Source organism: Rhinatrema bivittatum, chromosome 3 (genome assembly GCF_901001135.1).
Source record: "Rhinatrema bivittatum chromosome 3, aRhiBiv1.1, whole genome shotgun sequence".
NCBI lineage: Eukaryota > Metazoa > Chordata > Amphibia > Gymnophiona > Rhinatrematidae > Rhinatrema > Rhinatrema bivittatum.
In genome coordinates, this window is record NC_042617.1 from 274020927 (window position 1) to 274042591 (window position 21665).

Consider the following 21665-nt stretch of genomic DNA (forward strand, 5'->3'; position numbering starts at 1 on the left):
ATTGGGATGAGAGGCCAATGGCCTGCCCTGAACCTTACCCCTAAGGCAACCGAGGGCCGACACTTGAACTCTCAGTGAACTATAAGCCAAACCTTTCAACAAGCCCTACTGAAGAAAGGACAAAATATGCGGAACAAAGGACAACAGTGGATCTACACCTTCCAAACTCAGACATTCGCCACAGAGGTCGCCGGATGCCTGGCCTGAAGAAGGATAGGAATGACCGATTCAGAATAGCCCTTCAGTCGCAACTGCCACCTCTCAAAAGCCAGGCTGCAAGACAAAAGTGATCTTCTCGATCCGAAAAGGTGGGGCCCTGACGCAACAACTCCTGCAGATGAACTAGTTGAAGGGAGCCGTCCACGGCCAGATGAACCAGATCCCCGAACCATGGACGCCACAGCCACTCAGGAGCCACCAGAACCACAGAGCTGGGATGGGCCTCTATGCACTGCAGCACATGGCCTATGAGGGGCCACGGGGGGAAGACAAAAAGAAGAATCTCCCTTGGCCACGGGCAAACCAGCGCATCAAGGCCCTCTGAACCGACGTCCTGTCTGCAACTGAAGAACCGAGTCGTCTTTGCATTGAGCCGCATCGCCATGAGGTTCAGTTGAGGAACCCCCCACCGGGCACAAATGAGGTTCCAGGATTCCAGGGACAGCTTCCCCTTCCCCGGATCCAGCTGCTGATGGAACCTGAGGAAATCCGCTTGCACATTGTCTACTCCGGCGACGTGTGATGTTGCGATCCCTTCTAAGTGTAGTTCCGCCCACGCAAACAGCAAATGAGTTTCCCAAGCTTGACTCCTGGTGTTTCCTTGACGTTTGATGTACACCACTGTCGTTGCATTATCCGAGAAAACCTGAACCATGTGACCTTGCACCAGCGGCAGAAATTCTTCCAAGGCTCTGCGCACGGCCCTTGTCTCTAGTCGGTTGATGGACCCGGACCTCTCCTCCGGTACCAAAATCCCTGAGCCGAACGACCCAGACACACAGCTCCCCAGCCCCTGAGACTTGCATCCGTGGTCACTACCACCCAATCCAGCATTTTGAAACTCACTCCCTTCTCCAAATGGGGCCAAGATAGCCACCATGATAGGCTGGCTCTGGCTTCCTTCACTAGTGGCAGCGGAAGATGGTATTGCTCCGACATTGGATTCCAGTGGGACAACAGGAATCTCTGCAGCAGACGCATGTGGGAAAAGGCCCACAGAACCAGCTCCAACTTCGAGGCCAAGGAGCCTAGGACCTGTAAGTAATCACAGACCTTTGGAACATGAAGATGTAACAGCCGCTTGATTTGCCGCTGCAACTTGGCCAACCTGTCCCCTGTCAGGAACACCTGGACGGACCGGGTATTGAATCGGGCTCCCAGGTACTCCAGGGATTGAGACGGTGTCAGCTGACTCTTTGCCAGGTTGATCACCCACCCCAGAGAGCGTAACGTCTGGCAAACACGGTCACTTCTCGAACATACTCCTCCTGTGTCTTGCCCCAGATGAGCCAATCATCGAGGTATGGGTGCACCAGAATCCCTCCTTTCCTTAAGGCCACCGCTACTACCACCATCACCTTGGTGAAGGTCCTCGGAGCTGTGGTGAGTCCGAATGGAAGAGCCCGGAACTGGAAGTGCTGTCCCAGCACCTTGAACCGCAGAAACTTTTGATGACCCTGATGTATGGGGATGTGCGAGTAGGCCTCGGTGAGATCCAACAACGCCAGAAATTCCCCCTTGTGGATTGCTGTGATCACTGTGTATAGTGTCTCCATCCAGAAACGTGGGACCTTCAAGCTCCTGTTCACCTTCTGGAGATCCAAGATGGGATGGAAGGTGCCCTCCTTCTTTGGAACCATGAAGTAGACTGAGTACCGTCTTTGATCTTGCTCATTCTTTGGCACTGGGAGAATAGCTTCCAGGCTTAACAATCTCTGCAGGTTTCCTTCCACAGCCTCTTGCTTTCTGCTGGAAACACAGCGCGACTCCAGAAAGGTGTCTTTGAGTGGACGAGAAAACACTAAGGCGTAGCCGTCCCTGATCACATCGAGCACCCACTGATCGGATGTAATCTTTAGCCACTCCTCATAAAAAAGGGACAAATGGCCCCCATCCACTTCTGGAGAGAAGTGGGTGGGCCGGATCTCATTGTGACGTCTTACTGCCTTCGACCCCCTAGCTGGATCCACCCTGGAGGGTAGTCTGGAGGGTCGAAAGGACTGCTGGTGGCCGACCGGCTGCTTAGATCCTGAGGAAGCCACTCCTCTTCCGGAGCGAAAACACCTTGACTCCCAAAAATGAGAGCCACCAGATGAAGACCTCTTAACATTCTTCCTAATTCTGGCAATCTATTGCCCCATGTCTCTCCCAAGGACTTCATAAGTTGATCCAGATCCTCCCCGAAGAGAAGCTTCCCTTTAAAAGGCAGGTGACATAGCTGGGACTTGGACCACATGTCCGCCGACCAGTTGCGCAGCCACAAAAGGTGCTGTGCCGTCACCGCCGAAACCATACTGCGAGCTGCTGTGCGTACCAGATCATACAAAGGGTCTGGCACATAGGCCACCCCTGCCTCCAGACGGGCCGCCTGAACAGGAGAGAGTAGTCCCGAAGCTGCTGGTCACTGGGCTTCTGAATCCAACAGAGACAGGCACGCTGCATCATACTACTGCACACCGCAGTGCGGAGATCCAATGTGGAGACCTCGGACATCCGTTTGAGCTGAATCTCCAGCTTGCGATCCTGCACATCTTTCAGAGCGGTAGCCACTGCCACCGGAATCATGGTCTTCTTGGTAACCGCCAAAACCGCGGCATCCACCTTAGGAGTCTTAAGGCGGTCTAAATGCTCCTCCAACAGGGGGTAGAGCTTCATCATTGCCCTCCCAACTTTTAAGCTCAGCTAATCAACTTTTGAATCTTTTTTGGAATAGGGAAAGCGTTTAGCAGACCTCTGAGACCATCCAGGACCGGATTAACTCCTTCACCATCAGTCTCTTCCTGAGCCAGCTTCATTTCCAATTCCTCCAAAACCTGTGGAATAAGAGGTCTCAGATCCTCCCTCTTAAATAGGCGAACCAGTGAGGAGTCTCCCTCCCCCTGTGGATCTTCAGAGTCCATCCTGTCCTCCCTGTCCACCTCTGGATGGCCAGGACGAGGCCCTCGCCTCTTCGAGGATACCCCCGAGGAGCGACAAGGCCTCTTGGAGGAACCCAAGCCTGTCTCCCTGGGTCTATGCTTGGCTGCCTTCTTAGCCAAGAAAACCTCATGTAGCAGGATAACAAATTCAGGCAAGAACCCCCAGGGCACAGAGGCACGCTCTCAGAATCACTGGAAGTCGAATTAGAGCCCACATCCTCCCTCTGCTCGATACCCTGGACTGCAGGAGAAAGGAGGGGAGGGCCATTATCATCAGCCCCTTCAGTTGGAGTGTTGTGGTCCATAGCCCCTTCGGAGGTCTCAGGCAGAGATGTCCTCACCTTGTGTCCTGCCTCAGCCCCTGAGGATGGAGAAGTCTTCCTGGACTTCTGAGGCCTAGAGGAGGATCCCTCTCCTCTCAGAGCACAAGAGGTACAAAGGGAGAGGGAGTTTAGATAGGCCAACCACACTCCACAGGCTTTGCAAGCTGCAAGCAGTGGCTTGTCCACCATCATGCAGCCCCCACAGGAAAAACCGTGCCAAAATGGCTGGCCCACGTAGCCTGAAGGCTGCCAGAGGCACTGCTGTGCTAAAACTGAAGGCGCGTGGGAGAAGTGGCAGAGGAGAGCTGTGCACGCGTGCCAAAAATAGCCCCTCTGAATGCAGCGCAGGCCAGCACATCGAAAATGGGCCTATCCCCCTCCCCCGGGGGAAATAATTCACCATCCTCCGCTGGCAGGCCTCCCTAGTCCCCCGTCCCACCCCCCCACCGACACAGTCCTGGAACGCCAGACCCGCCTGCTCGCGGCACTGCCATGCAGGCCAACTGCCCTGCTAAGCCTCGCTACTCCCGAAGAGAAAACTTTTTTTTAAAAGAAACTTTACAGCACAAAGAGCTAGAGAGAAAGAAGAGTCCCACTTGGAGGATACTTTCCTGAGCGAGTCAGCAGCAGCTAGGAGTGGACCTCAGGGCACCGAGATGGAGCCAGTTCCTTTGCTATCAGGGGCCTTGGGACTCACAGGCTACACAGGCAGGGGTATCCAATCCCCCGTTCGCCCGGCTCGACCCGAGGGATGGCCCAAAGAACGGAACCTGCCACCTCAGGGAGCCCTTTCCAGTCTCCAACACCAAACCAGTCAGGACTACAGGGATGCACTTCTACCATCTTCTGAAGACAGAGAAATACTGAGGGACTGCAGGTGCCATTCTCGGTTAAGTAGCAGTGCCTCAAGGTTTTTTCTCTGCCTCCATCTGCTGGTAGGAATGCATAAACCCATTGTCTGGACTGATCTAGGTATGTTTAGGAACTTCAGATACCTGAAAGGTTTTAATGATGCACAAACTTCAAACCTTTTCTGTTGGAAAGCAAATAGTAGAACTAGGGGGTCAAGAAATGAAACTCCAGGGGGGACAACTCAGAACCAACATCAGAAAATATCTCTTCACGGAGAGGGTGGTGGATGCCTGGAATGCCCTTCCAAAGGAGGAGGTGAACACAAAAACAGTCAAATAATTCAAAGGGGCATGGGATAAACACTGTGGATCCCTAAAGGTTGGAGGATAGAAATAAAGCAAAGGGTGCATGGGGGTAACCTGCTCGGTTGTGGTTACTACCCGTAACACTATATATAGGGATAACTAACCTCAACCAGTAAGTCTTGAAGCTTTTGATGCAACCACAACATCGCTCTCTGCTTTGAAGGTGGGGGGAGGAGAATTGGATTCAGATGTCAAACCAATTTGGGCCTCAACTTTTATGGTATGAGGTACTGATACACAGATAAAAGGAAAAAAGCACAATTTTTTCAAAAATTTCAAAAAGGCTCCTCACCCTGTAAAAACGTTGGTGTGTTACTATATAAGATTTGGGGAGTAACCTACACAGAGATGAAGTTACTACCCTTAACTGAAACATGGGGGTAACCTGCACAGAGCAATAATTACTACCATAAAAAACTTGATGGGCAGACTGGATGGATCATTTGGTCTTATTCTGCCATCAGTACTATGTTACTATGTTTCTCTTATCTACCTGGCTTATAGTGTTATGGGCTTTTCCACCAGGACCTTGTCCAAACTTATTTTAAATCCTGCTATGCTAGTCACCTTGACCACATGCTCTGGCAATAGACTCCACAGCTTGATCATGCACTGAATGAAAAGTACTTTCTACTATTTGTTTTGAATTTGCTGGTTGTTAGTTTCATGGAGTGTCCCCTTGTTTTAGGATTATATGAAAAGGTAAATTACCATCTTTTATTTAGCCAGTCCATCCCACTCACGATTTTATAAACCTCTCTTATCCCCTCTCAGCCATCTCTTTCTTTTCCAAGCTAAAAAGCCCTAACCTGTGTATGCTCTCTTCATAAGGGAGCTGCTCCATCCCTTTTATTTTGTTACCTTCCATTGTATAAGAAAACAAGGACTGCAAATTCATTCTTGCCGTAGCGTAAAACCAGGATTAAATTGCCTGTTCAGAAAAATGTAAGGTAGTTGTTCAGTGCATTAGCAAGGGAATCAATGAGCTACAGAATCAGCCTGAAATCTTCCTCTAGGAATGAGTCACTGTCTGGGCTGCTTTATAATTCAGATTTAAGAAACTTTATTGGCATTTGTACATGCATTGCTAAATAATCCATAAAGTGGTTAAAACTGCAAAGCACAGAAAGGACAAATAAGGACAATGTCCATGTTCTGGTGATGTTCTGTCACCAGAACAAAAATGAAATCTGACGGCAAAAATATACTTAGACACACACAGCATGCTGAGGTTTTCTGCCTAATTCAAAGCATTGGTTCCAATGTCCACATGAGATATTCTGCTGTCAGTCGAAAGTGCACGACTACAAATCCCAGAATGCTCGTAAAAAGTAAGATCTGGTTTGGAATTCTACTGCAGCTTCGTCTTGCTTTCAGGACCTTACTACCTGTCTCCCCGACTTCCGCCTGCTACTCCATTCAGGTCGCAAAAATTCTAACTTGCCGCGAGATTGAGGCAGACAGCTGTTTCCAATGTAACATTTTTTTTTTTTTTTTTAGCCCTGCCTCCATGTTTCTATAGGCTTTCGAAGCGCCGGTCTGACCAATCCATCCATTCATTGCTAGACCAATCCGCCCCCTTCACCCCGCCCACTCTCTGCTCTCACTCAATCGGAGGGCTGCATCCGCCCATTTTCCGACTGCTGTCCTCCAATCAGCGAGGTTGCTTTTTTACAAACTGGAGGCGTGGGAGAAAAAAAAAAAAAAAAAAAAAGTTCTGCGTGAGAGAATCGGCGACTTGACAGTGGGGTGGGAGACAGCAAATTCGGGCCTTCCGAGGAAAAGCTCGGTAGAGAGCAGGCTCGGAGTCAGGGGTTCGGGAGCCTGACCCGGGTACCTTGCCACCCCTTTCCGTCATCTCTCAACAGGAAACGCATCCTTTGGCCTGAGCCCCGGGGATCCTGCTATAGCCCCCCCTCCTCCATTCTCCAACAGCAGAGTCGCGCTGTTGCCTGACCCCGGGGATCCTGCCTGACCCCGGGGATCCTGCCAGCTGTCTTGTCTATCCCCCAACAGCGGAGTCACGCTGTGGTCTGAGCTCGGGGCGCCTATCATCCTTGTCCTGCATCCCAAACAGAAGAGTCGCCCCGTGACCTGGCCTCGGAGAACATGCCACCCCTTTTTATCCACCACTACTAGGCTTTGCTTGTCTGTTGTAAACTCATCTTAGTGTGTCCTATGAATGTCTTCTGCACATCACTGTTTTGGATCAGGTAACAAGCCCGGAAGATCCGAGACTATCTGCCTTTTGACGGAAAAGCAGACGAGGGACGTATTAGGCAACTAGAAGCAATGCAGTCGGAGAGCGCAGTCCAGCTGGTTGGCAAAGAGAATGTTTCTTGCCCTGGAGATGGTTCATATTCCACCTTTAAGAGTAAAATCCCTTTGCCGGTAAAAGTTAAGCCAGTGCCAGACTTTGAGAAGATTCATCAGAGCTTTCAAAATAAGTTCCAGAAGGTAACAAACCAGTGCCAAAGGAACTTTGAGTAATGCTGCGTTGCGGCTCTTACTTTTGCCCCTTTTCATGGACTACATGCTGCTGTTGTCTCTTTGGTAGTTTGTGGAAAGTTATGTTCAATTACATTATCTTGAACAAATATTTTAACCCAAAGCATTTTACAACAGAGTAATTCAATAATAAATCAGGAATACATTAATAACATACAGTAATTCCTAATAAAAATCTAGGATAAATTTGATACCCGCTCTCATCTTTACTTGCTGTGTATTCCCGTTTACTCAATACTGCAAGGCCCAGTCCTCACTGCCTTCTGTCATGCAGTGTGCTCTCCCCTAGGGAGAGTCCTGCAGGGGTAGCCTTTGAGTTGTTGCAGAGATTAGGTATGTAGTTTCCAGCTGCTTATCCTCTGAATAGTGATCCTGGCCTTCTCCCAGAGCCCTATCTTGCTATTCAATATGTAGGTAGTTGTTCATCATCTTATGTATATATGGTAAAGGGGTACCCACTTTTCTGAGGTATACAGACCAGAATGGGTAGTTCTACTCTTAAGGTGCCCCCCCATGTAACTATTTCTGTATGCCATATTGAAAAGCTAGAGGCTCTGGGTAGCTTTTTCTCTCCCTCTGAGGCTGGGTGTTGCATTGTATTAAGCCAGCATAACACTGCTTGTTTTTGTTCTTTGCAGGGAAAAGCAGTAAAGAAGAGGGCATGCACCCGGCCTTGCCCCTTCAACCTGACACAGAAAGGGGACCGGTTCCAGTTGCAGCCAGTCACAGATGTAGGGCCTCAGGCTCTGCCAGAGCCTGAGAGGCCCCCAAATGCCTTAAAGAGCAGCTGCCCCCGAGGACCTTTGTTGGAGAATCGACTGGATGTGAAGCATGGTAAGAGCATTGTGTTCCCTGTACGTACCAGGATCAGTCCAGACAGCTGGGTTATGCCTCCCCTCCAGCAGATGGAGTCAGAGAGAAAACTGAAAGCACCCCCTAGATATACTGGTGTGCCACCTGCGATCCCTCAGTATTATCTCTGACTCCAGCAGATTGAGAGGCATAACCTGCGGTCCTGGCCTGGTCAGTTTGTCAGTACTGGGAAACAAATTATTATAGTACGCTAGTTATACTTAGGACCGGATCAAGTGGTTTCTTCTCTCTCTTGTTGTGTTATTCTTGTTAGACTGTCTGTTTTTCTCTCTCTCTCCCTGGCAGCGCAGGAGCTTAGAGCGTGGCAGGCACAGAGGGCTTGCCCTCTTATTTTCCCCGGCTTAGAGTGTCCATGAGGCTGGGGGAGAGTTTACCGGTGGGCCGGTCACCCTCCCCCCATTTTCCAGGGTCCTAGCCCTGAAGGGGGTTTAGAAGGAGAGCAAAGTTGAAAAAAAAAAAAAAAGACAAAAAAGTGTTTGAGCCATTTAAGGCCTGTTGGTGACAGGCAGTGAGCTGGTTTGTTGCTTAGCCCCGGCCTGCCAGTGCCTCTACGGACGTCGGAAGGGGTGGCTGGGTCACCTGGCGCAGTTCTCTGGTACAATTTACTTACCTTCTTTTTTGGCGCGCTTTTCTGGCAGCTCCTCTGCCACCGCGATGCAGCGTTCTTCGGCCTGCACGGCCTGTGGGGGGGGCGGGGGCGCGACTCTCCCGGGAGGGTCTCTGCTCCCACTGTCTTCCCGGGGGCGGGGGACCTTCCCGGGGGTCGAGTTGGGCGTCGGGGGCAGAGAAGAATCGCCCGCAGCGGTTCTTCTCTGCCCCCGACACCGCGGCTTAGCACAGCTCCGAGCAGCCATCCTCCGGCCCCTCCTCCTTCGGGGAGGTGAGCGGCGGCCATCTTGGCCACTAGGCAGGCGGATCACTCGGCTGCAGAGGAGGAAACCTCTCCTCCCCCTTCCCTTCCCGACCTCAACCCGATTTGGGGCGATTTGGGGGATTTCGGAGCCCCCCCTTCTCCCGGGCTCACATAAGTTGAATTCAAAAACAAAAAAAGGTCGGTGCCGTTTTCGTCTGTCTGTGTGCTCCTAAAGCACAAAGCTCTACTGCAGGCAGAATCTGGTGGGGAAGCAGCAGGTCCCTCTCCCCCGAAGACTCCCAGGACAGGAGACCCTGCTGGGGGCGTGGATCTACAGAGACGCAGGCCACCCGCCCGAGGGGGGGGGCCGGGAGTGCGGGGGACTCAGTAGCCGCTCCGGGCCCTCCAGGGGGGGCACCAGAGTTGCATGCAGCGGACAACCTAGAGGTCTTAGAAGGGATGCCCCCAGGTGCTACATTTATTTGGGAAGGATGAGTTAAGTCCCTCATCCTCCATGTCCTGCAAGGGTGGGAGCTGCCTGCTCCACCTTCCAATGTTGCTACCTCCACGGGGGATATTGCTATGGCCAGCCTTCGGGCCCCCCGATTTTCCCTTTACATCCCAAGGTTTTCTAAATTTTTTCTAGGGAATGGGAATTACCGGAGGCTTCCCTGCGGATGAACAGGGCCATAAATAAAAAAAAAATAATAATAATTTGTATTCGTGACCCGCGGTATATTTGGATCTGTTCCAGACGCCCGCGGTGGATTCAGCGATCACGGCTGTGGTCAAACATACGGCTAGTCCGGTTACGGGGGGAATAGCCTTGCAGGATCTCCAGGACCCTAGGTTGGAGGCCTTATTGAAACGCATTTTTGACATGGCGGCCTTGGGGGTACGAGCAGCCGCGTGCAGCAGTCTCGTCCAGAGGGCCATCCTGCGCTGGGTCCAACAGCCTTGACCGCGCAGGAGCTCCCTCCGGCTGTGGCGGAGCGGGCAAAATTGTATTGAAGCGCCGGTCGCATACGCAGCGGATATTTTATATGATTGCTGCGCACTTCAGCGAGAATTATGTCCTCTATAGTTTCAGTGCGGCAGTTGTTGTGGCTCCGTCGTTGGTCGGCAGACGCCTCCTCCAAGGCCAGGTTAGGCTCCTTCCCCTCTTAAGGGCAAGTTGTTATTCGGTGAGGAACTAGATCAGATTATTAAGGACCTGGGAGATAAATAGGTTTACAAATTGCCCGAGGACAAGCCCCATCGGTTTCGGCCCTCTGGGAATACCAGGGCTCGGTTTCTGGGTCAACGGCGTTTCCGTACGGGTATGGGTGATTTCTTCCCCAGATGCAGCAACCCACGACGTCCCAGTCCTGGTCTTCTTCCTTTCATGGTAGGCGGCCTCCGCGGGGAGGTGCCTCGCAAGGATTTCTGCCGGCAAGCCCGCTCATTGAAGACGCGCAGTCCCGCTCCTCCGTTCCTTTAACCGGAGATCGGCTGTCCCGTCTTTGGGAGGAGTGGGTCCAAATAACTTCGGATCTATGAGTGCAAGACGTGACTCGGCGAGGTTACGAGTTGGATTTTGCACGTTCACTCCGGGATCTCTTCATAACATCGCTGTGCGGGCCCCCGGAGAAGCAGCAAGCTGTACTTCAGTGGTCCCGGTCCCACCGGACGACATCAAGACAGGTCGGTATTCCATATACTTTCTGGTTCCCAAGAAGGAGGGCACCTTCAGACCGATCTTGGATCTCAAAGGGGGTGATCAAGGCCTTACGCGTGCCTCATTTTCGGATGGAAACGCTACGGTCGGTTATTGCGGCCGTTTACAGGGGAGACTTTTGGCTTCTTGGCCCTGGCCGAGGCGTATCTTCACATCGGTATCCGAGAGCGGCATCTGAGGTACTTGTGGTTCATGGTGTTGGGACGTCATGGCCAATTTTGTGCCCTTCCATTCGGGCTGACGACCGCTCCTCAGGTATTCACCAAGGTTCTCGTAGAGGTTGCGGCCTCTCTCAGTCGGCAAGGGGTTCTAGTGCATCCCTATCTCGACGATTGCTTCCTCCGGACGAAGTCGCGAGACTCTTGCAATCGGGCGGTTCCTTGGTGGTGCGGCAACTTCAGTTGTTGGGTTGGGTGGTCAGCCTCGCAACGAGTTGACTCGAGATGACCCAACAGTTGGAATTTTTGGACGCTCGCTTCAATACCCTAAAGGGCAAGGTTGTTTCTCCCACATCAACGCATGCTCAATCATGGCTCAGGTGGGGCGCCTGATTGCCCTTCCCATTCCTACGGCTTGGGATTATTTAAAGATCATTGGTCCTTTGGAGTCTACTGCGGAGTTAGTGCAGTGGACTTTTGCGCAAATGCGGCCGTTACAAACCGCATTGCTTTCTCGTTGGGATCTCAGGACCGAGGTTTACGGCCTGGAACTGCCCTGGCTGGACCCGGCCCACTCCAGTCCTTCCAGGTGGCTAACTCCCGGTCTTCTCCTGCAGGGTGCGGACCTGGAGCCTCCGTCTTGGATTGTGGTGACGACGGATGCCAGCCTATCGGCCTGGGGGGGCGTTCTGTCAGGCCCGAGGAGTCCAGGGCGCGTGGACAGCGCTCCAGTCCACTTGGTCCATCAATCGCCTGGAGACCAGAGCGGTGCTTCTGGCCTTACGCCGCCTCCTCCCGATCGTCCACGACCGAGCGGTCCGGATTCTGGTGGACAATGCGACTACAGTGGCGTAAGTAAATCGACAGGGGCGGCACTTGTCGAGCATAGCGGCCACTCACATTGCCGGCGTGGACAACGGGCAGGCGGATTCTCTCAGTCGTCGGCATCTAGATCCCGGAGTATGGGAGCTGTCGGCGGAGGCGATGCACCTCATCGCCCAGCGTTGGGGGACCCCACGCTTGGATCTGATGGCGACCAGACTAAATGCGAAAGCGGTGCGTTTCTTCGGCCGAAGGCGGGAACACGGGTCAGAAGGAGTGGACACGTTGGTGCTTCCGTGGCCCCGTCAGTTTCTTCTTTACGTGTTTTCCTCCATGGCCTCTGGTCGGAAAGGTGTTGCGGCGCATAGAGTATCACCAAGGCCTGGTGATTCTTGTACCTCTGGAATGGCCGCGCCGTCCGTGGTTTGCGGTTTCGTCAACCGGCCGGTCGACGGTCCACTACGGCTGGGGCATCTTCCAAATCTTCTCCGTCAGGGCCTGGTGTTTTCGATCTGGCGGATACTTTTGGCTGGCGGCCTGGCTTATCAGCGGAAACAGTTGAGGTAGAGAGGCTATTCAGACGCGGTTGTTTCAACTCTCCCTCAGGCGCGAAGGTCTTTGGAAGATTTCCACGTTTGGTGCGCTGCGCTACCTGTTGCGCCCCGTCATTTGTCTGTGGGTCACATTCCTTCGTTTCTGCACGATGGCCTGCAGAAGGGGTTGGCGTACAATTCGCTCCGAGTTCAGGTTGCGGCGTTAGGTTACTTGAGAGGCAAGGTCGAGGGGTTTTCTCTTGCGAGTCACCCTGCTGTTGTGCGGTTTTGTTTTGAGAGGTGGTCGGAATTGGCGACCTCTGGTGCGTGTTCCTTGTCCTTCCTGGAACTTGAGCTTGGTACTCCGTGGCCTGTGTGCGGCACGTTTGAGCCTATCAGGATGGCTTCCTTGACGGACCTACCTCTCGAGACGGTTTTCCTAGTGGCCATCTCCTCGGTCCGTCGTGTTTCTGAGCTGCAAGCTCTTTCCTGCAGAGCACCATTCTAGCATGTTTCCACGTCGGGAGTCTCCTTACAGACCGTACCCTCCTTCTTACCTAAGGTGGTTTCTTCGTTCCATGTTAACCAGACGGTTGATTTGCCCTCTTTCTCGGAAGAGGAGCTCCGGTCGGCTCCAGGCAAAGACATGAGGCGTTTGGACGTCCGTTGGGTCCTTCTGCGTTATCTGGAGGTTATCAACGACTTTAGTAGGTCAGACCACCTGTTTGTCTTGTGGAATGGGCCCAAGAAGGGGCTTCAGGCGTCCAAGTCTATTATCGCCGCTGGTTGAAGGGCGCTATCGCGTCCACGTATATTGGTTGTGGTAAACCGGTTCCAGATGGGCTTACGGCTCATTCTTTGCGTTCTCAGGCGACTTCGTGGGCGGAAAACGTCAATTGGTCTCTAGTCAAGAGATCTGCAGGGCGGCCACTTGGTAATCATGGTATAAGTTTTCCCGGCATTATCGGTTGGATGTCCGTGGTCCGTCCGCTCAGTCGTTTGGGAGCAGCGTGATTCGAGCGGGACTCTCAGGGTCCCACCCCAGTTCAGGCGGCTCGGGTACATCCCAGCTGTCTGGACTGATCCTGGTACGTACAGGGAAAGGAAAATTAGGTTCTTACCTTTGCTAATTTTCGTTCCTGTAGTACCAAGGATCAGTCCAGACGCCCGCCCACGGTTCTGGGAGTCCGCTCGTCTTCTCATATTCCACGGTCCTTCCTTGGCAGATTGTGTTCGCTACGTTCGGACCAGTTTTTAAGGGTAAGTTGTAATTCCTCAGTTTGTCTTTTACACTATTTGTGTTGTATTAGTTCTACCTGGTCTTCTATGTTGTCCAGGAAGTTTCTGTTTGATCTAGTCTTTAAGTACCTACATGCCTACAAAATTACAAGGGGGTACAGGAAATTTTTGAGGAAGTTGTCTGAAGTGGTCAATTACTTATTTCTGCTTTGATATCACATATACTGAGGGATCGCAGGTGGCACACCAGTATATCTAGGGGGTGCTTTCAGTTTTCTCTCTGACTCCATCTGCTGGACAGGAGGCATAACCCAGCTGTCTGGACTGATCCTTGGTACTACAGGAACGAAAATTAGCAAAGGTAAGAACCTAATTTTCCTTTTGTAGTGGCCGTAGGCATACTGGGTAGGTCATTTATATGCCCCGGATGTGGGTAGACTTGCTATAGTCTTCTTTGCATTGCAAGGAGCTGCCCTCTTCTTTCATTGCCAGGCAGGGGCTTCCTGATCACTAGCGAACAGCAGTGGGTGTGGGGATTTCAGGCTGTCGGCGTAGATAACTAGCACAAAGCTTGGAAACTGTCTGTGTTAACTGAGTCCAGTCATTGTAAACGGCAGAGGTTGAATTTTGTGGGAAAGAACAGTGCAGCTGCTGAGAGGCAAAGCTCAGAACTGACCAGCTAACTGAGCTGTCTTCCATAGGTGCGACTGCCAAGGGCTTCAAGGCCGATCCTGTGGCTTTAGCAAGCATCCTTTCTAATAAAGGTGTCAGCATAAGTGCCATGGGCACCAACCGAGCTGCCAGTCTGGTACAAAGAGTGCCGGTAAGGGGGAACCGGGTAAGTGCCTGCAGGTTCACCATGAGAGGGAGGATGTGGGTCAGGGTGAATGCTTTGCATGCTGGCAGCAGGCTAATGATGCAGTGAGGGTAGTGGCGAAGTATCTTGATAGGGAAGCAGTGGGGTTGTGTGTGCCTGTAGATGAGCAAGGTTTTGGATGTGTGTGTGTGGTGCACTATTTCTGTATTTAAGATCTTCAGTCTCTTTACCACCAATCCTTTCAGATTTGTAATAGTTTGTAATTTTTTAGCCCCCATCTAGTTTTTGTTAAACTTTTGTTTAAATACACCCTGAAGATTTTATTTTGAACTTTTGTATTTAGCATTGTAGAAAAGTGAAACATTTGCAGGAAGAACTTAGATGCTATGCAGCATACATGCACTTGCATGTCCAAAATCATACACCAACACATCTTATAACTCAACTCCCTTTCCTGTTTTAAACTTGACACAAACTTGTAACTGCTTTCTATAAATGGAGGGAATGCAAATCAGTTACTTTTTCCCAGCCATGACACCAGTCACTCTCTTTAGAACAGTGGTTCCCAACCCTGTCCTGGGGACCCCCCTCTGCCAGTCGGGTTTTCAGGATATCCACAATAAATTTGCATGCAAATTTTCTCTCCCCTGCCAGCAGATGGAGACAGAGCAAGCTGATGTCACAATCTATATAGCCCTGCAGTGACCTCCAGCCTGCCAGTATTCTCAGTCTCCAGCAGATGGTGGACGTGCATCTCCTTATGGAGATTGCTTTGAGTTTTTTTGGAAGGAGAAATTTGAAATCTAAATTCTGGATAAGAAATCCCCGCTCTCCTATGGTGATACCTAAAGGTCCCTCCCCCAGTTGAGAATTCCTGAGGTGATTTCCATGGTCCCTCAGAGGTGTGCCTTGGTCCGGTAGCTGGCTTTGCCGGTGTGGATTTAGCTGCTTGAGTGGCTGAAAGCGGGTGAAGGAAGCTGAGATGGCGGTGACGGCAATTGCCCTCTCCCGCCATAGCTGGAGACAGTCTCCGTGCTCAGCCAGACTTAGTAGGATGTTTTACTGAACAGGGTTTCCTTCTCCCGCCCGGTCTCAGAGCTCAGCACACCATTCTGGTATTTGTCCCGCTCCGTGGGAGGTTGAGGAATGTAGGCAGCTTTGTGGGTTGAGCAACCTCTATAGGCTAGGCCTCGCTCTGAGGACCTTGGAAGATTGGGCATCCAAATGGCAGATGAAATTTAATGTGGACAAGTGTAAGGTGTTGCATATAGGGAAAAATAACCCTTGCTGTAGTTACACAATGTTAGGTTCCATATTAGGAACTACTACCTAGGCATCATAGTGGATAATACTTTAAAATCATCAGCTCAGTGTGCTGCAGCAGTCAAAAAAAGCAAACAATCGGGCCAATTCAGTAAAGTACTCGAGAGAGCGGGCGAATGCCCCCTCTCCCGGCGCGCACACAGGCCACTCGCCTGTGCGCGCGATTCAGTATTTAAATGAGGCCCGGCGGTAGAAACGGGCAAAAGTAGGCACTAGGGACACTAGTGCATCCCTAGCGCCTCCTTTTGGCCCAGAGCGGCAGCTGTCAGTGGGTTTGACAGCAGACGCTCAATTTTGCCGGCGTCAGTTCTCGAGCCCGCTGACAGCCACGGGCTCGGAAACCGGACGCTGGCAAAATTGAGCATCCGGTTTTCGACCCAACAGCCGCTGGCCGACTTCAAATTTTTTTTTCTTTCTTTTCTTTTTTACTTTTTTTACCCTTCGGGACCTCTGACTTAATATCACCATGAAGTGCACAGAAAAGCAGTTTTTACTGCTTTTCTGTGCACTTTCCTGGTGCCCGAAGAAATTAGGTAGGCTCTAATTTCTGAAAGTAAAATGTGCGGCTTGGCTGCACATTTTACTTAATCGCGCAGGAATACCTAATAGGGCCATCAACATGCATTTGCATGTTGAGGGCGCTATTAGGTTCGGCGGGTTGGAAGCGCATTTTCCGCCCCTTACTGAATAAGGGGTAAGGGAAAACGCGCATCCAATGGCAGGGTAACAGGGCACTCTGTTGGAGCGCATTGTACTGTATCGGCCCGAATGTTAAGAATTATTAGGAAGGGAATGGTTAATAAAATGGGAAATGTCATAATGCCTCTGTATCCCTCCATGGTGAGACCGCATCTTGAATACTGTGTACAATTCTGTTCGCCGCATCTCAAAGATATAGTTGTGATGGAGAAGGTACGAGAAGGGCAACCAAAATGATAAAGGAGATGGAACAGCTCCCCTATGAGGAAAGAATGAAGAGGTTAGGGCTGTTCAGCTTGGAGTAGAGACGGCTAAGGGGGGGGATATAATAGAGGTCTTGAACGAGTAGATGTGAATCCGGTTATTTACACTTTCAAATAATAGAAGGATTAGGGGGCATTCCATGAAGTTTGCAAGAAGCACATTTAAGACTAATCTGAGAATTCTTTTTCACTCAATGCACAATTAAGCACTGGAATTTGTTGCCAGAGGATGTGGTTAATGCTGTTAGTGTAGCTGGGTTCAAAAAAGGTTTGGTTACGTTCTTGGAGGAGAAGTCCATTAACTGCTATTAATCAAGTTTATTTAGGGAATAGCCACCGCTATTAATTGCATCAGTAGCATGGGATCTTCTTAGTGTTTGGGTAATTGCCAGGTTCTTGTGGCCTGGTTGGCCTCTGTTGGAAACAGGATGCTGGGCTTGATGGACCCTAGGTCTGACCCAGCATGGCAATTTCTTATGTTCTTATGTTCCCAGCTGGATGTGCTCTGGTTGAAGACCTCTCAGGTGGGGCACCTGACCTTGGCCCTCCTCTAGTTGTTCCTCAGTAGGGGAAGTTGGCTCGGTAAGTAGTCCTCAGATGCCTCTCGGTCTGGAATTTCGCAGTATTCTTCGGGATCTGTCCATGGTATCCCCTGGCCACTCCTGCAGAAGAAGCAGGCAGTGGAGTTCATTCTTCAAAGGCTGCTCAGGCTGAGGGCTGTGGTTCCGGTGCCCATGTCTCAAAGATTGGGCACTATTCTATTTTGTTGTGTCCAAGAAGGAGGAGGGCTCCTTTCATCCCATCTTGGGTCTTGAGGGTCAACTGTCATTTGAAGATGGCTCATTTTCGCATGGAAACCTTACACTCTGTGATAATGGCAGTTTAGTAAGGAGAATTTCTGACCTCCCTGGATCTGTCAGAGGCTTAAGTTCATATTCCCATCTGATTGGAGCACCAATGCTTGCTAATCTTTGCAGTGTTGGGGTGCTGTTAGCAGTTTCGGGCACTGCCCTTTGGTCTAGCCACTGCTCCCAGTACATTTCACAAGGTTATGGCCTTGTGAAGAGAGAGGATCCTGGTACACCTGTATTTGGATGACAGGCTGATTCGAGTTAAGTCTCAGGAAGAGAGCTGCTTGGTGACACACAAGGTGATCTCATTGCGGGAGCTCGGTTGGGTTGTGAACCTGACCAAGAGCGATCTTCAGCCATCCCAATCGTTGGAGTGTCTGGAGGGTCCAATTCGACACGGGGCAGGACAAAATTTTCCTACTGGAAGTTCGGATTCAGAAATTGATGTCTCAAGTGCATCAGTTGCTGAACACCATGCGTCCAACGGTGTGGTCCTACCTACAGGTATTCGGCTTGATGGCGGCAGCCCTGGAAGTGGTGCCGTGAGTGAGGGCACATATGCGTTCTTTTCATCGCTCTCTGCTGTCTCGTTGGAACCCACAGTCTCAGGAATATCTGGTTCGGCTTCATTTGGCAATGGACCTCTGCAGCCACCCTTGGAGGTGGGGAGGATCATCTGAGGAAGGGAATTCCCTTGTCCTCTCCAACCTGGTTGGTACTCGTGCAAATGTGAGTCTTCACAATTGGGGAGGCTCACTGTCTGGAGTTGACGGCCCAAGGGTGTTAGCATGCCGAAGAGTTCCGCTGGAGCATCGGTGACCTTGGAAGCCCAGGTGGTATGGGTGGCATGCTTGCAGTTCAGCTAGAGGTTGCAGGAGTTAGTGTGATGTCAGACAACGTGATGATAGTGGCCTATGTGAATCTCCAGGGAGGAACCAAGAGCCTGCCAGTGTTGCAAGAAATAGACCAGCTTGTGGTATGGGCAGAAGGTCATCTTCAGATGATCTTGAACTCTCATGTTGCAGGAAAAAACAACTTGGGAGTAGACACTCTAAGCAGGGAGAGTCTGGACCCGGAGAGTGGGTTTTGTCAGCCAAGGCATTTCAGCTGATCGTGGATCACTGGGGCCTTCCATTCCTAGACCTGCTGGCGACTTCTCGCCATGCAAAGGTTCCTTGATTCTACAGTCTCAGGAGAGATCCGTGGTTTCTGGGCATAGACACTCTCGTATAGGTCTGGCCGGAAGACAGCTTGCATTTCGCCTTTTCTCTGACCCTTGCTGGGCAGGATAGTTCGCAAAATCGAAGGCCAGAAGGGACTAGTACTCCTGGTGGTGCCAGGCGTGCGAGATTTTGCCGCTTGCGACCCTGACCTGTTAAGACTGGCTGGGGCAGAGGACTGCGCCTGATGAAGACTGCAGTCCTTGAAAATATTCTACCCAAGAAAAGGCAGAGGGATCCATGCCAAAACCAGGGGCATTTGTCCTGCGCCTACTAAACTACCTTCCCCCCCCCCCCCCCCCCTCCCACAATCCTCCAAGCAGCGCTGACACAAGTTAGAGGGAATGCCAGGCTGAGAGGCCCAAATATGATAAACAGCACAGAGTGTAAGGCGCTTAAGTTTCTTTGCCATAGGTGCCATTAGCCTGTCAGTTTGTTCTAACAGGCATCTGAGAAGAGTGCATCCAGCTGTATTTGCCCTGCAAAAAAACTAGGCACCCAAAATTTAGGCACTCTACACTGCTTCAGTGAGCATCCAAAAACTGAGCTCCCATGAGGTCACTCAGATTACACACGTAGATAAGTGCATGCATGTGAATACCCAGAAAGACACCCCTAACCATCTGGACACATAGCCGGACGCACTAGCACAAATTGATAAAACTAGAGGGCAGCCTAATGTGCAGAAAAAAACATGCGAAATGCCACCGCAGTCTACCCTGCGACAAAAAAGAAAAGACTGAGGGCAGGGCCTAGCCAAAAGGCTGCTCAACCTGCCAGGCTGCCCATGTCCTCTAAGCTCCCCCAGAGGCGGGAACAAACGTCAGATTGGCGTGCCGAGCATGGAGACTGGAGGGAAGAAGAAACCCTACAAAACTCCCCTCCTGATCTCCCCCCCCCCCCTTTTTTTTTTTTTAAACTTTTTACCTGAGCTCAGCTTGTCCCAGCTGAGTACAGAGTCTGTCTCCAGCTGTGGAGGGAGAGGACATATACCTTCACTGCTGCGCTTAGCTTCCTGTACCTGCTTGCCTTTTGGTTTTTGGGGGTTTTTTGTTACACACACCACACAGCTAAGTCCACACCGGCTGAAAACCAACTGCCAGAACAAGGCACTCATCTGAGGGAGGGGTCCAAAGATATCACCTCAGGAATTCTAAACTGAGGGAGGGACTATAAGTTATCACCACAGGAGAGCGAGGCAAATAAGTTTTCTTCTTTTCTCCTTTTAAAAATTAAAATAATCCCCAGTAGGGAGATGCACATCCACCATCTGCTGTAGACTGAGAATACTGTCAGGCTGATGTCAATGCTTTGCTCTGTCTCCATCTGCTGGTAGATGTGCATAACCCATTGGTTCTGGATCCACCTGTTTGAATGCTAAGGAACTGAGAAATTACTTATCTGATAATTTTGTTTTCCATAATGTAGATAGATGGACTCAGGACCAGTGGTTTATGCTCCCCTGCCATCAGATGTAGATGGAGCAAGCTGACGTCACAGTATATCTAGCCGTACAGGAACCCTAGCCTGCCAGTATTCTTTTTAAAAGCAACTGTGGACAGACTAGCAAAAAACAAAAACAGGTAACCACAATTGTACTAAACCAACAAGAAACATGGAACTCATGTAAAGTTATAGGTACCCCAAGCTAGGGACTGGATGAACACTTGCCAGTAAGCCCTTGGGATCCGTATTCCCACAGGAGGACTATTGACACACTCATGCAGCAACCGAGGGCGGGAAGCTGAGTCCATCTGTCTACACTAAGGAAAACTAAATCAGAATTTCTCCATTTCCTAGCATGTAGACGGATGGACTCAGGAACAATGGGATGTACCAAAGCTACTCCCGAACAGGGTGGGAGGCTGCCCATGGTCCAGTCAGCATCACCCGTGTGACAGCTGCATCTTCCCGGGCCTGCACTTCCAGATGATAGAACCTGGAAAAAGCATATAGGGAAGACCTCGTCGCAGCTCGGCAAATGTCGGTGGGAGACAATCTAAACTCTTCCCATGACACTGTCTGAACCCTAGAGGAATAAGCCTTAATCTGATTAGGCAACAACTTTTCACCATCTATGCGGCCGTGACTACCTCCGTAATCCAGCCAACTGTTAGCCCGCGAAACACCCTGCTTATTCCCGCCATGGAGAACAAACAGGCGATCCATCTTTCGAAAAGGTTCAGAAACCTCCAGATACCGCACAACAAGTCTCCTGACATCCAAGGAGTGCAAGAGGAGATACTCCTCTTGCATCCCTGACCTTAGCCATGGACGGTAAGGGGATGAACCAATTCAAATGAAAGTCTGAGACTACCTTGGGCCGAAAGATGAAACATTACGCAGCTGTCACACTCCTGGAGTCACCCGAAGGAACAGCTTCTGGGAAGACAAGGCCTGTAGCCACCAGGAACATAGTCTTCAAGGTCAGCAACCGCAATGAAAGTCTACACAGTGGTCAGAACGTAAGGCCTGCCCAAAAAAAAAATATTAAGCGCCAAGTTAAGACTCCATAAGGGAAACTGTAACTTCAAGGGAGACCTAAGAAGCTTCGCTCCTTTCAAAAAATGAATCACATCAGGGTGAGATGACAATGAACCACCATGTTCTTGGCCCCTGAAACAGGTAAGAGCCACAACCTGCACCTTCAAGAAATTAAGGGCCAATCCTTTGTTCAACCCATCCTGCAAAAGATCCAGAATAAAGGACACCACACTCCTCACACCAGGCCTCAAGAACTCTCCAAACGGCACATAAGCCAAGGAAGTGGAGAACTTGCAAGTGCAGAGTAAGGTGGCAGTCACCATAGAGGAATAACCACACTTCAACAGGTGAGCTCTCTTAAGGGCCAACCGTAAGACAGAACCAAGTCGGATCCTTGAACCAGTCTCCTGCTGTAACAGATCATGTGTGGCGGAAGGCAAAGGGGGGGGACATCACCAAGAGCCTTCGCAAATCCGCATACCACAGACGCCTGTGCAGGTAAGCGTTGGTGTACACTTAGATCCGTTGCCAGCCTTCCTGATAGGGACCAATCCTTACTCCCCTCCCTGGAGAATGCGGAAATTCCTCCGGGATTGGAGCCATATAAAATTGTTGTGGTTTTTTCATA

The 21665-nt window shown here is 50.9% G+C and overlaps 1 protein-coding gene across 4 annotated transcripts in view; it reads left to right on the top strand.

Annotated features, from left to right (window-relative positions):
* The first annotated feature begins 6392 nt into the window (after positions 1–6392).
* Positions 6393–21665, top strand: part of TROAP (trophinin associated protein) — a 112892-nt gene continuing 97619 nt past the window's right edge. For 2 of the 4 annotated variants that reach the window (XM_029594671.1, XM_029594675.1), the window contains exons 1-3: positions 6393–7134; positions 7824–8019; positions 14082–14218. In XM_029594671.1, the coding sequence (XP_029450531.1) occupies positions 6970–7134; positions 7824–8019; positions 14082–14218 (498 nt within the window). In that variant the 5' untranslated portion in view covers positions 6393–6969. The remainder of the gene's footprint in view (positions 7135–7823; positions 8020–14081; positions 14219–21665) is intronic. The other 2 variants (XM_029594672.1, XM_029594674.1) reach the window with 2 other exon arrangements.